Genomic DNA, 14,260 nt, shown 5'->3' on the forward strand with positions numbered 1-14,260 from the left:
CATACAGGCAGGCATAATTCATCGGCTGCAATCGGCATCCGATGGCTAGAGATGGCCTGATACACATCTTGTAATGTCAATGTCGCATCTGAATCAACACAGGCTCTCGGTCAACTGTAAAAGCGGGAAGTAAGCTGCATTCTTTGTGGCTTCTACAAACTGCATAACTACACAAGAAAAATACAAAAATGTATACGTAAGGCGCATACAGCTACAAATCTAGGCGCAAGATTTTTACACTAAACACAGTTGTAGTTGTCCAGCTGTTGCATGATTTTGCTGCACCTTAGTTCCTGGTATTTCGATTGACCGAAAGACAGGGTATGGATATCCCAGATATGGAAGGCACAATGTATGAGAATTACTGTGTTATTGGAGTGATGACGGTACGCGGTCTCGTTCTGCAAACTGCATCCAAATCGTTTCCACTTTAGTCGTCCTCTAGTTTCTTGTCCTCAAACTTCGACGGATCCATAGCTTGCACTGCTGCGTGCAAGAAATTCTCGTTGACACGCAGTCAGTGTCAGAGCCATGGTGAGAGTGACGAGGCCGAGTAGGAGCGATGAGCTATGCAGGTATAAGTATGCCACAGTAGAAAAGAGGATTGAGTTTTTCGCCTCTTGCCAGCGGGAGTAGCTTAGACTATAATCACTGACACTTCTTGCGAGAAGGTCAAGCCTCGTGAGACTCGGACATCATAACGCCTAGGATACAGCATATCCATGGTGCATTTTTCGACCGACGAGGATCATTCTTCTGAAAACCTTGTGATTCGCTGAGCCTTGAGAAGATTCCATAATTGGGCGCAGCCAAAGCCTCTCGTTATTCGGCAGGAGGCAGCCACGGAATGTCATGAGGTTTACTATCGTGCAAAAGTCACTCTTGGTTATTATGGGGGGAAGGGAATTAGAATCAGGATCCGAACAAACAATCGGTGTCGAGCATGAGCAGCCTGAGGTGAACAAGCCTGAGTAGCAATAAGCCGAGGTTGAGCCGAGCAAGATTCGACTAATCTGGTAAGTGCGCCAAGACAATTGGGCCGAATGTGACCGAAATAACGCGTCAAGTACGCGGTGACAATATCCATGAGCTTCTAGTATACACACAATTTGCTACAACTTCACGCCCACTAGACACCAAACTATCAACCAGAATTTACTTTCATAAATCAATCGCAATGTCTTCCTCTAACGTTGAGATCAACCCCTTCACCACCAAGGCCTACAGTGCCAACTACTTCGTCCTGCGCAAGACGGCGCAAAATCTTCCTGTCTCGAAGCAAATTCCTCAGCTGCTTTCAATCATAAAGCAACACCATATTGTAGTAGTTGTTGGTGAGACGGGCTCGGGCAAGACAACACAGCTGTCCAAGGCGATATTGCTCGATGATGAGTTTAGAAAGAGCGGCAAGAAAATTGCCCTCACTCAGAACCGCCGCCTAGCGGCGCAGTTGGTAAGCCGCCTCGAGCCTGACTTCAAACAAGCGCTGATCATCGATAATCATAGGTCGCCGACCGAATCGCAGAGGAGATGGATGTGCAAGTTGGTAACGTTGTCGGTCTGAAACATAGAGGCCGTGACCTCACCAACCGCACAACCCGCCTCGATGTCGTCACAGATGGTAAGTCAATCAGTATATGCGATAAGCTGTCATCTTTTATTTACGTTGTATTAGGCTCGCTTGTTGCGGCTGCAAAATCTGATGTCGACTTGCAAAATTACGGCGCGATCGTCATCGATGAAGCGCACCAGCATACTGTCCCGACCGATCTACTACTCGGTCTTTTAAAAGAGCTTGCGGCGAGAAGGAAAGATGATTTGAAAATCATCATTATGTCTGCTACCATAGATGCAGACCTTTTTTTGAAATTTCTACCTGGCTCCGTGCTTAAAACAGTCGGCGGTAGAACACACCAGGTGTCCGTGTCGTACCTAGCGGAGCCGCCCACGGATGACACCATCGTGGAGACCATCTTGCAGGTGCATTTGAATGGCCGAAATGGCAACATTCTGGTGTTCGTATCTGGCGTACGCGAAATTCACCAGATCATCGTGAAGATCCAGAAAGCACTCAATGGACCCACAGCCCGATTTGGTCCTCTGGAAATTGGACCGCTTGAATGCTGGCCGCTGCACGCCACACTCTCCCCGGAGGCACAGGATGATGCTGTGGAGACCATTTCGCCCGTGCCGCAAAATGGCCAGCTTGGCCGAAAACTTCTGATTGCAACGAACATTGCAGAAACGTCCGTGACTCTTACGGGGGTCACTCATGTCATCGACTCCTGCAAAGTCAAAGGCAAAATCTGGAATCCGCGCAATGAGTCATGGTGTCTCCGTGAGCAGTGGATCAGCAAAGCTGTAGCTCGGCAGCGCGCTGGCAGGGCAGGTCGAACGAGAGATGGCATGGCATATCGCATGTGCACGGAAGGTGGGTTCCAAGAGCAAATGTTGGAGCATTCTGTGCCTGCTATCATGGAGGGTGATATGCTCAATGAATGTCTGAGCATCTTGAAAATGGGTCGAAGCCCGCTCACATTCTCCTACATTGTGGCACCAGCGACCGAAACGATAGTGAAAGCGCTGGGGATTCTGTATCTTCTCGGAGCCGTGGACGCAAGGGGCGAAAGCCTCACTCCTCTTGGAAAGGATATCACGAGCCTTCCCGTCGATGTCTACTCGGCGGTCGTGTTGCTGGAAAGCCCGCGATTTGGTTGCTCGGATGAGGTGATCTCCTTGGTCTCGATGATTGAAGCCACCAATGGAGGCAGTGATTTGTTCAGCAATCCCTCCGATGCCGAAGAGAAAGCGGCGATCCAGGCTATCCGAGAACAGTTCCGTCATGGTAGCGGCGATCATATCACTCTCTTCAATATCTATATGGCTTGGACAGCAGCCCGCACGACCAACAAAGCTGACGAATTCCTGTCGAAGAACAAGCTTAAAGGGAGTGTCTTGCGATATGCTGATCAGATCCGCTTGCACTTGTTCCGCACGCTGTTGAAGGTCAAGAACTGGCAACTCAACTATTTAGATGCGACTAAACCAGGCTACCATGTCCAAATGTTGAAGGCTCTTGCGGCAGGCAATCATCTACGAATTGCCAAGCGCAAATCCTCGAACGAGCCGAGATGGTATGTGACCAGCCGACACGGTGCTCCAGCGAAATTGACAGCCGACACAAATCTTGGTGCTGTATCTCGTGGCAATGAGTGGGTTATCTACAACGAGTTTCACAGTGACGGCATCTCTAAACACACTATACGTCTCGTGTCAGCAATCGTACCCGAACTCTTCATTTCTGTACGACCCGAATATTGGTACGACACAGAGTTCCTGCCAAAGGGTCAAATTCGAGACCAACTGGTTAACATCATCGCTGGCATGACTGGTAACACTGAGAACTTCATTCGTGGAGGCATGCCAAAGAACCCTGCAGGCGGACAATCCTAGGACCAAATAACTACGCCTACTATTGATTCAGTTCTCTAGCTCCTCTCAACTACATGCTATTGATTAATTTCTCTAGCTCCTCTCAACTACATGCTATTGATTTAGTTCTCTAGCTTTCTTTTTACATGCTATTGATTCAGTTCTCTAGCTTCTCTTAGATAACTACTCTTAATTGAATTCAATTCTCTATATTCTCTCTTCTACCTTGGTAGCTTAGTCCTGATCTTAGTTTGGGTGTATGACTAGGAATCTTTAAGTCCGCACGATGTTTCTTTCTGCTTAGGAACTAAAGAAATATTGAAAATATAGAAACGAACGATAAACGGCACTATCTGTACACGAAACATTTTTACGCTTTGAATGCAATCGTAGGACATATGTGTGATAATCTAATTTTATAAAGTTTGCAGTTGTTATCTGGGGCATTAATCCCCCTTCATTAACTCTATTTATCTACACCTTGATTATCTTATTTGTTTCGGAAAGTTCCTTACATAGATGCTGGTCTTATGGTATCGGTGCATTCTCTGTACTTAGCAATATTTCTTCCTCATCCTCAACGCTGCCATCAGCTTCAGCTTCAGCCTCAACACCAAGATTATTATTACCACCGGCGACGACGGCATCATCAACGGGTGAAATTTTCTGTCTTTTGGAGAGCGGCGGCGTGTCACCAGGCTATTCAGAAGAGGAGCATTTTTCATCATCCGGGTCCTGGTCGTATTTGTAGTGTTTTTTCGTTATTTTATGTTTTTATTTATTTGAGGAAGCTAAGACGAAGGAATTATACAATGTGCGCTGCCTACAGCGAGGTTTCTGGCTTGACTTCTGCGATTTCGAAAACTCGTGGAATCGCGTGTCTGAGCTTTGGAATAGTGCAAATATCCAGAGGGTTTCAGATCGCATTTCTCGCCAGTTTTTCGATATTTTCGCGCATATGATATTATTTTAAACCCTTTAAAAGCTACTATGAATTTTCCCGTCACTGAAGGATTATTGATTAGTTATATTGAAATGCAGAATTATTTTTGCAATTTCAGGAGGGGGGAAGGGGCTGAGATCAAAAACAACCTGGATTTGCAGTCTTGTTCACATGCGAGCTCTCGACTTTGGAATGGCGCAAATATAAATATAAAGAGTGCAGCGAATTGTTAGGAAACGTGAATGCGGAAAAGAGATAAACACGCATCGGTCACGAGTTATCAGAGCGCTTAAATGTTGACGGGTGGAAGTTGGATGTCGCGCAGAGAATTTCGTAATTATTTAGAGTTGGTGTCTGGGGTTTCCACAGCTTGAAAGATGTAGTTTCAGCACGGCGAGTTGCACTCAAGTGCGATTACTGGGTGTATGAGAAAGGCTTTTTACACGATACAAATGCAATACTTGTTAAGGTTGTGATTACGTAGACTGCAATTCTGCGTTTGCAGCCTTGCGTGGCAGCTGTGATGGATGTGAATGGTGTTGTGTTTCTCTGGACCCTGGAATGGCGTCATACACGCACACTGAAAGGCTGGATAGTGACGGTAATACAAGGCTCGAGAAACACATGGAAGAGGCAACGAGGGCGGTTAAGAGGAAGATTCTGCGCACATAGTACAAAGCTAGAAAACTATATTAAGAGTAGGTATCTAAGAGACACGAGAGAACTTAATCAATAGCAGGTATGGAAAGGCTAGAGAACTAAATCAATAGCAGGTATGGAAAGGCTAGAGAACTGAATCAATAGCTGGGCGTGAAAAACAGCGTCGGGGTATTATATTGTCGGTCGACAACCGAGAGCATATTATAAGAGCTGTACAAAGCGTGCGCGAAACGATCGAGTGAGGCCTTCTAGTCGTCGTCGCTCGATACGTAACCGATAGAATCGTCATCCTTGTCAGCAGATTCATCCATGCGTGAATCCATGACATCAGTCGAAGCGACAGCAGCGGGGCTCATGGCGGTGGTAAGGGTGAAGGCGGCAGCAGCAGCAGGATTCAGTTCCATTGGTGTTGTCGTTGGAACGCGTGGAGTCACACGCTGCCTCTTCGGGTGGGTCGCAAAGCTGGCGCTAATTCTGCTCTGCTCAGTAGGCTTGCTGTTCTGCTATGATATTGTTAACAACAACACTCTGAGGTACTGTCGATAGAAAACGTACTTCACCTATGGGAGCAGGCATCGGCGGGCTACAGATTTCCAAGCCAGATGCGTATGTATACGTCCACGTGCTCTTCGAATAAGACCAGGACGCAGTCAACACCTCGCCATACTGGGGGTGAGCTGGTGGTCGCGGGAAGTCTGGTCGTGGTGGGAAAACCGGGAGCGCAGAACCCGTTGTCGATGGAGCGATACGAGCATCCACACCAGGATCGGATTCCAGTTTACGCTTGTTAGATATGGCCCAGTTCTGTGTAGACTTCATGGCACTGGAAGGGCGAGGAGGATGCAAGAATGCCCTGGGACATGCGCGTACACCTGTGGGCAGCATATCTGGCTTGGCCAAGAGTGCCTCCTTGGTCTCACCTTGCCAGTCTGCCTTGATCTTGTTCGCTGGCATTGGCCCAGGACGGACCCCTTTCTTCGGGTTGAACTCCTCCCTTCCCTTGGCTGCTGGGAGAGTGTAGCCGTGGGCTTTGCCACGGTTCATCATGACTGACCATATCTGGTCGTTGTAGCTTGTATCCGTGGCAAGCATACAGCGGCATTTCTCCCCACCGAACCAACGACATTCCGAACAAGGGTCATCTATGTCGCCGCGTACCAATTTGTCACACTGCGGACTGTTAGTGTATGAGGCCCATCCAGATGGTCAGCAGGGTAGACTTGCCGGATACATCCTCTGCATGCATCTTTGGCATGCTGCATTGACTTGGTCAGGTACCATGTACCCGACAGGCTCCGGCTGTGCGTGGGGCAGCGATGGATCCAGGTTTTCGTGGTGCTCGCGTGCACAGTCATTCCCATGTTGGCATTTACCGAGAGGCCAATCATGGCAGACCGCAGCCGAGACAACGTCGAGGGCGATAGAAGTCATAATTTCAAATTTCGAGAAATGTTCTTTTGGAAAAGGAAAAAAAACTACGTGTGTGTGTGTGTGTGTGTGTGTGTGTGTGTGTGTGCTATGGTGTTGAGTGGGTCGAAGATGTGGTGGTTGAACTACTGTGGTCCCCCCCAGAAGTATAAGCCATTCGCCTCTTGTGGGTACCTTCCAGGACGCTCACGGATTGGTCAGAAGCCTCTTAATCAGCAATTCTGACGAATAGAAGATTAGTACGCAAAGTGGGGAATGGCTTATACTTCTGGGGGGCCCTCGGTCAACTGCAAAAGCAGGAAGTAAGTTACATTCTTTATGGCTCCTATAAGCCGCAAAACTACACAATTACAAATTATTAAAGTGCACGCAAGGCGTATACAGCTTAAAATTTATGCATAAGATTCCTATACTAAGCTTAGTTGTAGTTGTTAAGCTGTTGCATGATTTCGTTGCACCCTGGTTCCTGGTATTTCAATTGGTCGAGAGGGGGGGACCACAGTAGTGTATTAGCAAAAGATAGCGCGTCTGTGCAGTACACTTACGTGTAGCACCCTCAATCCTTGCTGTTGTTGAAGGCGTCTGTCGGAGAAGCGCTACTGCTAGCTATTACATCGTTAACAGCGCTTCTTATCTTCAGAACAGTACTGCTGCACCTGCATTCGTCAATTCTGCACACTGGGTAAGTGAATAGGAAGACGGTTCATCCCCTCTCACCATAATCAACTAGGCCATGTTGAGTCTCAGTCGAACGGTCAGTAAAAGACGTCAGAGAAATGCCCACGAGACTTCGAGACTGGAAAGGGGAGATATAGATTACTATGACACATTAACACGATTGATGCCACGACGGCGAGAATACTAAGATAAAACATTACACAATACTCCAAGTAAGATCCTTTCCCTCGAGCACATGGTATGCGACAAATAAAAGAGGGGTATCTGGGTATCCGAATCACCGCAATACCAAATGCAGTAGCGAAAGATTAACACGCCCCGAACCACTCCACGGCTGAAATGAAGGACTAGATGCATCAATACAAACCCTTGCAGATACGTCGAACTCGGTCTCCGATGCGATGCTGAGAACCACCAGGCACATTCCGACGACGAACTCATTGGCTGTTGGGATTACAGAAAAGTTGAGACGTCGCAGATATTAGTTGGCTCGAAGGGGGTTACTCGCTGACCACCAGCCCTACGAGGACTTGATCGTCGCGACCGAAATCCCACAACGCCTTTGGACAATCGAGCGTCTCGTGCTCTTGGTACAGATAACCGAGATAGACAAGCCGGATCCTGGAGCTGGGGCTCAGCTGCTAACGTTAGCAACAATATCGAAACATGTAAAGTAGGCAGTGAAATAGCATGCGTCGACTTACTTGTGCGTCCTGCTTGAGCTGGTCTACGATCGCCATAACGCGTTCGTTCTTCCGAACCCTGAGTTTAACGTCGCGTTGAGTGCTACTCAACCGTATTTTTATCAGCGCCGTGTCGCCCTGCTCCTCTGTCTTCTCCTGCATCTCGTCGCCACCCATACCATACGCACAAGGAATGGCCGAGCCTGCAGGTCCAGTCGCGCCTTCCTCCTCCTCCACTAAGCCGTCGGGCAAAACGACGAGCCATTCAGGCACCTTGTACTTGATGCCGGTAGAGTCGTACACGGCCCTCCACAACTCGCCAGAAGGGCAAGTGCACCCTGCCGCGTCGAGGATTGTCTGCGCCTCCTGTATCTCTCCCTTCTGCAGATGCTCCGCAGCCATGCGAATGGCAGACCACATCTCTTGACTCCCAGTGACGCGTGTGTCCCACCAATCATTGCGCTCCTTGTCCAGCCGTGAGCGCGTCCAGGAGGGGTTCGCGGAGCCAGGGAGACTGCTCTTTGCAGTTGGGGAGGCAAGCGTGTTGCTCGGCAGGCGGGAGCGCTGGACCGGGGATATTGGTTTCAAGGCATGGTTTGGGCGGTCGCGTGCTTCGATGTGACGGCCGTGGAGGGCATTTTGGGACGCGCGGGGTGAGTGGGCTGGCGTGGGACGAGCGACGAGGCTGCGTGAAGACTGCGAGACGTTGTTGACGCTGACGGGCGCAACCGAGCCGTTCTCTGGACGGGAGGCACCACACCCCTAACATTTGTGTGTCAGTCGCATGCTCGGGGCCGAGACGTGCGCCTGACAGTGCTTACCATGGTAAATCGTCGTGCCCCTCAACACTCGACCCAGCAGAGACGGTGTGGATAACAATACTGGGAGCGCAGGGAGTGCAGCGATGCAGATGAGATCCGGCGGTGGATGTCACAACGAAGTGGTCGCATGGGCACGATACTTTCACGGCGAGAGGTTTGGGAGAGATGCTAACGCTGCGGGGAGGTGTGCCTGCACCTGGTCTTGCATGGCGCGTTCACTGCATTCGTTAGCAGGTCGCCGTGTCGCCGCACTTGCTCCTTCGGCTACTCCCGTGATCAGACGAGCACATGCGAGCAATCAGGCTAGAGGGGTTCACCATTATGTCTCCACGTAATGTTTCTAGTGCTCATGTCCATGTCCACGACGTCACGACAGCTTGCACGACGATCCAAGCCTGCATTGCTGAGTGGACCTACGCTAACAGTTGGGTTGGAAGACGTGCAACACACTCGACTCCTCCAAGTCACACATCATAAACATCTTGCACCGGCAATCACACAAAGAACAGTCAGTAGCCAAACGAGTTCAGGGAACGACTTCGATTAGGAATTATTACGTCGTAGTGTGCCCTATTGGCCGCTTATGTACAACTCTAATAAGGCTGTACGCAGGGTATCAGGGTATTCGCGATAAACCAACCAGGCCACATTACGACCGCAGCGACCAAACCGTACCAGAACAGAACAAAGCAAAAAATTGGTATCAAAATGAGAGAAACAAGAGCAAAGTGGTATCAGTCTAAACAAAGACAAACAGGTGAGCAGCGCAAACACTGCATAAGCAAGATGAGACATCTCCAAATGCAATTGCCACGCAGATCAGGGATCCACAACAAATGAGCGACAGAGAGTTGGTCCAGAACAAAGAAAAGGATACAGGGTATGAGAGGAGACATGTGAAACGCTCGATCCAAAACTTGCGCTTGAATCCATGTGTGAGATCCAAAGTCGGGTATTGAGGATATATGTTCGCCGTGGCTGTGCGGTCAAACAAGCGAGTTACGGTATCTTTGCTTTTCCGTCATGGCGTCGTTGCTGTCATCGAGAGGAACAGATTATTTCTACCGAACCTTACGCAGTTGAGGCGACAGGCGCGCTGGTCTTCGAGCTCTGGTCAACGGTTACGGCCTCAGGGACAACATCGCCGATGGTGGCGGGAGCGGCAACGTCGTCCTTGACGTCGCTGACAAGAGCAGCATCGGTAGGCTCAGCAGTCTCCGCAACTGTCGCGGGGGCAACGTTCTCCTTCTTCTCCTTGGTATCCTTCTTACCACCGGCCTTGCTGGCGCTGCGGATGAGGGAGCCAAAGATGGAAGATCGCTTCTTGGCGACAGGAGTCTCCTCCTTGTGTTCCGCAGATTCAACCTTGGGTGTCTCGACGACGGCCGGAACAGGCTCGGAGGTGGCAGGAACGGTGGTGTCCTCGATTTGGGGCGCCGACTCCTGGACCTTGTGGGCAGTCTCAGGTGCAGGCGACTTGGCCTTGTCCTTTCCGCCGAACAGCTTGCCGAACGAGAAGTGTTCCTTCTCTTTAGATGGGGTTACAGCCTGGGCAGGCTTCGTCTCCTCGGTCTTGGGCGCTTCGAGGCTCGCCTCCTTGAGAGAACCCGAGGTCTCAGTGACGGGGACAGCGGCCAAAGGCTCCTCGGTAGGTTGCTGGATCTCCGGGAGGGCCTCAGTGTCCTTGGCAGGAACAGCTGGGAAAACATCGTTCTCCCTCTTCTCGGTAGTGGGGCTCTTCAGCTTACCCATAAGGGTACCGAACATAGAGCCACGCTTCTGGATCTTGGGCTTATCGGCAGCGGAAGTGTCCAAGGGCCCAGGGGTGGCGGAGAGCTCCTCGGATGGCACGATAGGAGCAGAAGTGTCAACCTTCGCTTCCTCGTTCTCTGTGGGGAGATCTTGAGCGACGTCGGGAGCGGCGGTAGCTGAGTCATTGTCAGTACATTTCGATTGTAGTGCGGAAGATACTGGCGTACTCTGGGGGAGCTCAGAAGGATGAACGTCACCAACGTGAGGAACGGCAAGGGGCTCTTCCTTTGTGAGCTCAGGGACCGCCGTAGCCTCGCTACCGTCCTTCTTCAGCTCGGCCTTCTCCTCAGTCTTCTCCTTCTTGCCCCGGAAGCCGCCGAAAATGCTGGCGCGCTTGTTGGAGCGGCTCCTGCTCTTGGTGGCCTTCTTCTTCTGCTTCTTCTCCTCATCGGAAGAGCTGCTGGACGAGGATCCAGCACGGACAGGGGCAGGCGCATCAGCGACGGCCTCGCCCTCGACAGCCTTAGGCGTAGCATCGATGCTTTTTGCTGGGGTGGTAGCGGCCGCTAGCGTAGTGGGCTTGCCTGTGCGTGATGTCAGCACCCTGCAGCGGGAAGAACCGAAACCAGAGCCTAATTCGAATGCGGCCTACGCGACGCGACCTAAATCGAAAAACTGCGGAAACTTACCAAGCTTCTCCTTTTGCTCCTTGTAGCTCTCGCTGGACTCGATGCTCTCTTTGGCCTCCTTTGCCTCAGCAATAACCTTCTCGGCGGCGATGAACCATCCGTCACGCTCAGCCGCAGTCGAAGCCTCGAAAGTGTGCTTGTGTCCTGAGACCTTCAACGCAAAGGCAAGAGCGCCATCCTTGACAAGGTCGGTAGCATAGGCCTGTCACATGCGTCAGCAGGTTGAACCGGGCAGATTGTGGATCTGTACGCACCAAGTTGAGAACGCCATCGGGCGCGTCCTTCTTGTCGGCGTGCTTGACGAAGAAGAGCAGACCCTTTCCAGTCTGGCTGGACCATGCCGCGACGGAGTGGCCAATCTCAGGCTTCTCGCCACGGAGGTACTGGGTGAGGCTGGATGTTGGGACTGGCTCTTCGCCGAACCAGAAGTGCTTCTTCGCGAAGCGGAACGCGCTGTAACCATGGTTAGCGCTGTCGTTCCACATGTCATCTAGTGCCACCTACTTCTTGAGACCAGGCGCCTTGTAGCCCAGGGTGCCGCTGTATATGGGCTCGGCTACCTTCACCTCCTCCACTGGGGCAGCTACCTCATCCTCGACAGCAGGCTGCTCAGTCACAGCATCAGCACCAACAGGCTCCGTAGTCTGGACGTCCACAAAAGGAACGGGCGCTACAGGAGCGCTGGACTCTCCCACAACAACTGGCTTCTGTTCTTCGATAGACATGTCTGTGTGCTTGGTGTGCGAAGAGGAACGGATTGGATATAGGGTGCGAGTCGGCGGGTGCACGAGGGCAGATAAGAGGGTAAGAAGAAGGGCGGTCTGTGATTACAAAAGTCTAAAGAAGAAGGCGCAATGCTAGCACGTGCAAGCAAGATAAAGCAGGCGCGACAGAAGGGGTGAAGAGTAACAAAAAAACTGTTCAACAGAAGGCCTTTAAGTGTTGCTAGGGGTTCAATGCGCAGGGATGCCGACAGGAGATTAGACTTGTACTAAGCGGGCCGCTTGGTCTGTTCTTGTACTAGTCTGCCGAATGGCACGATTCACGAGCGTTATGCACCGCTCGTTGCCCGGTGGAACGCATGCTGTGCATCCCAGCATCAGCCTGTCGTCGTCTCGTCGCCGTGTCTTCGAGATTGAGCAGAAAGGCAGTTGTTGGACATCGGCAGTCTACGGATCATCTGGCACTTGCACAGTCCGATAAGCCCGTTGTGCTGAAACATTGCCGCAGTACCCTTGGAAGATAGTCTCATGATCACCCCTCTTCTGCAGTTTCCCAGTCTTGATCGACCAGGCCAGGTTCTGTATGCTGCCTCACGAGACAGCAAAGAAAACCACTGATTTGCCCTTGTCCAGTATCCTGGGCCGAGGACGTGATTGCAGTGTAGCCTGAGACACTTGCCGCGAGTACTCACTGGTACCGATAGGTTGCGTTCCAGTATGCGTCGCACGTTATCCACCAGCTCTTGTGATGCTGACGATCGGCGTGAGATCCCACGCCAACTTCATGGGCAGGCATTCCGCAACGTTCCCCATTTCTCCTCACCCGCCATGCAACAGACGGCTCGGTGAATACTCTGTACCTCTCTTCCTGCCCCATCCCTGCCGCCGTGCAACACCATAGAATTTATCCCCACTATCGCGAATCTTTGCACAACTCGGGCCTGCATACTATGCCAAGACTGTACCCACTTGCATACGTGCCAGCCAATTGCCTCGTGGTTGTGTCTGCCCAAGCGCCGATCCCCGTTGACTAAACAAGTCAAGACCCTTGAATGGCTTGTCGCCCACTCAGTTCACACCGCCGTCGCGGCTGGCCTGTGGGCTCGAGGGAAATGGATGGATCATTAACCTTACATTTGCTCCTTTGTCTCAAACTTCGCGGAAGCAAACTCTGAAATGACACCTGTTCTGACCAGAAGATTTGTCAAGGTATGGTGGTTGCGTGCGATACATGCTAGTCTGCACGGTTTCGACGGCGTTATGCCTGATGATTAAATACTCAAAGGTAGACTTGCCAAATCGAGCCCAGATGTCAATAAAGGTTGGCGAACATCGCAATCACAGATCACCAAACCACACGACCAAGGGCAGATCGGCTAAAATAGCGAACCAAAAGCTAGCTCACGTACACAGGGGCTTGAACCTTTCCTACATGTTCATTTTACAACTGCCCACACGTACGTACAACCGCACAGCCGAATAGCCTATTCCGCGAGGCATTCGCCTTCCTCCTCGTACTATATGTGATGGCTCCCGTCAATAACTACTTCAATCAATTCCCTCACCGAGCTTCCTTTCATCTCAACATTGAAGTTGCTGTGGCACTGCGCCATACTAGGCCCACTGATCTACCAATAAGCAATCTGGTAATCTAGTATTCTGTGGCCATGCCAATCTGCGTCCTCCTCACCGCCACAAATTTGCTAGTTTGGCTCACGCCGAGGTCTGATGATGGAGCAACCCATGGGCCTCAATTAACGTCTTACAAACAACCACAGGGCCACCAGTCGCCACCCGATGATATCTTGCTGGAGAACCTGAGATGAAAGGTCGCAAGTCACGGTCCTGGAAATCATCCACACTGCTGAACATCGACAGTCTGGACTTGAGTGACGCGGCTTGCGAACCAGGACTCATTCCCTCTGCAAATTCGCTATCGTGCAATACGTGGCAGCAATATCGACAAGATGGTCAGAAAGTTTACTATGTATCAGAGGTCTGGCCTGGCCTGGTTTGGTCTTCGACTTCAGAGCACATGTCCTCAGAAAGGAAGCACTCACAATCGCATGCATGTTCATTCACATGTTCGCGATCTACCATCCGGCATGATCATTTAAATCACTCGCGTTCTCACACCTCAAGAATACTCAACTCTGCACAATCAAAACTTGTTTATCAACCGTGATCGTTATGCCGATTTCCATGTCAAGTATTCTAAGACACGGGAGTTGAAATAAGCTCAAGAACATGGCGCTCATTGCCGCTGCAGGGCTGCACGCGGGTGGAGACTTCACGATGTGCCTTCCTTTTCTAGTAGCGTGTGTCTATCTATTCGCCGCGTCATCCCTCCAAACTTCTTCATCCACATCAGACACCACCGTTCTGGAGCTAGTAGGTTTCTGAACTAGCCTTCCAGCCCGACAGTACATTGGCAAGTCGAGGTTGAAGATCA

At 50.8% G+C, this 14,260-nt stretch overlaps 7 protein-coding genes across 7 annotated transcripts; 2 read left to right on the forward strand and 5 right to left on the reverse strand.

Annotated features, from left to right (window-relative positions):
- The first annotated feature begins 1,102 nt into the window (after positions 1 to 1,102).
- Positions 1,103 to 3,861, forward strand: P153DRAFT_312022 (P-loop containing nucleoside triphosphate hydrolase protein). The gene is made up of 3 exons (XM_033664828.1): positions 1,103 to 1,453; positions 1,507 to 1,621; positions 1,676 to 3,861. The coding sequence occupies exons 1-3, from the start codon at positions 1,178 to 1,180 to the stop codon at positions 3,451 to 3,453; spliced, it is 2,169 nt and encodes a 722-aa protein (XP_033525925.1). The 5' UTR covers positions 1,103 to 1,177; the 3' UTR covers positions 3,454 to 3,861.
- A 33-nt stretch (positions 3,862 to 3,894) lies between these two features.
- On the forward strand, positions 3,895 to 4,645 carry P153DRAFT_198124 (uncharacterized protein). Its single transcript, XM_033662472.1, has one exon. The coding sequence runs from the start codon at positions 3,963 to 3,965 to the stop codon at positions 4,392 to 4,394; it is 432 nt and encodes a 143-aa protein (XP_033525926.1). The 5' UTR covers positions 3,895 to 3,962; the 3' UTR covers positions 4,395 to 4,645.
- A 401-nt stretch (positions 4,646 to 5,046) lies between these two features.
- Positions 5,047 to 6,574, reverse strand: P153DRAFT_429817 (uncharacterized protein). The gene is made up of 3 exons (XM_033672793.1): positions 6,260 to 6,574; positions 5,591 to 6,205; positions 5,047 to 5,538 (listed from the first exon to the last, which is right to left on the reverse strand). The coding sequence occupies exons 1-3, from the start codon at positions 6,464 to 6,466 to the stop codon at positions 5,284 to 5,286; spliced, it is 1,077 nt and encodes a 358-aa protein (XP_033525927.1). The 5' UTR covers positions 6,467 to 6,574; the 3' UTR covers positions 5,047 to 5,283.
- A 666-nt stretch (positions 6,575 to 7,240) lies between these two features.
- P153DRAFT_198138 (uncharacterized protein) lies at positions 7,241 to 7,685 on the reverse strand. The gene has a single exon (XM_033662473.1). It carries the CDS (start codon positions 7,580 to 7,582, stop codon positions 7,325 to 7,327), a length of 258 nt encoding a protein of 85 aa, XP_033525928.1. The 5' UTR covers positions 7,583 to 7,685; the 3' UTR covers positions 7,241 to 7,324.
- P153DRAFT_365124 (uncharacterized protein) lies at positions 7,264 to 8,911 on the reverse strand. Its single transcript, XM_033667764.1, has 3 exons — positions 8,646 to 8,911; positions 7,846 to 8,586; positions 7,264 to 7,779 (listed from the first exon to the last, which is right to left on the reverse strand). The coding sequence occupies exons 1-3, from the start codon at positions 8,646 to 8,648 to the stop codon at positions 7,642 to 7,644; spliced, it is 882 nt and encodes a 293-aa protein (XP_033525929.1). The 5' UTR covers positions 8,649 to 8,911; the 3' UTR covers positions 7,264 to 7,641.
- A 257-nt stretch (positions 8,912 to 9,168) lies between these two features.
- On the reverse strand, positions 9,169 to 9,578 carry P153DRAFT_198155 (uncharacterized protein). The gene has a single exon (XM_033662474.1). The coding sequence runs from the start codon at positions 9,438 to 9,440 to the stop codon at positions 9,216 to 9,218; it is 225 nt and encodes a 74-aa protein (XP_033525930.1). The 5' UTR covers positions 9,441 to 9,578; the 3' UTR covers positions 9,169 to 9,215.
- A 138-nt stretch (positions 9,579 to 9,716) lies between these two features.
- On the reverse strand, positions 9,717 to 11,811 carry P153DRAFT_383638 (uncharacterized protein; the record flags this gene model as incomplete). Its single annotated transcript, XM_033670257.1, has 5 exons — positions 9,717 to 10,573; positions 10,625 to 10,981; positions 11,087 to 11,288; positions 11,341 to 11,539; positions 11,591 to 11,811. 5 exons carry the CDS (start codon positions 11,809 to 11,811, stop codon positions 9,717 to 9,719), a joined length of 1,836 nt encoding a protein of 611 aa, XP_033525931.1.
- Between the last annotated feature and the right edge of the window lie 2,449 nt (positions 11,812 to 14,260).

Source organism: Dothidotthia symphoricarpi (assembly GCF_010015815.1).
Source record: "Dothidotthia symphoricarpi CBS 119687 unplaced genomic scaffold P153scaffold_6, whole genome shotgun sequence".
Classification (NCBI taxonomy): Eukaryota; Fungi; Ascomycota; class Dothideomycetes; order Pleosporales; family Dothidotthiaceae; genus Dothidotthia; species Dothidotthia symphoricarpi.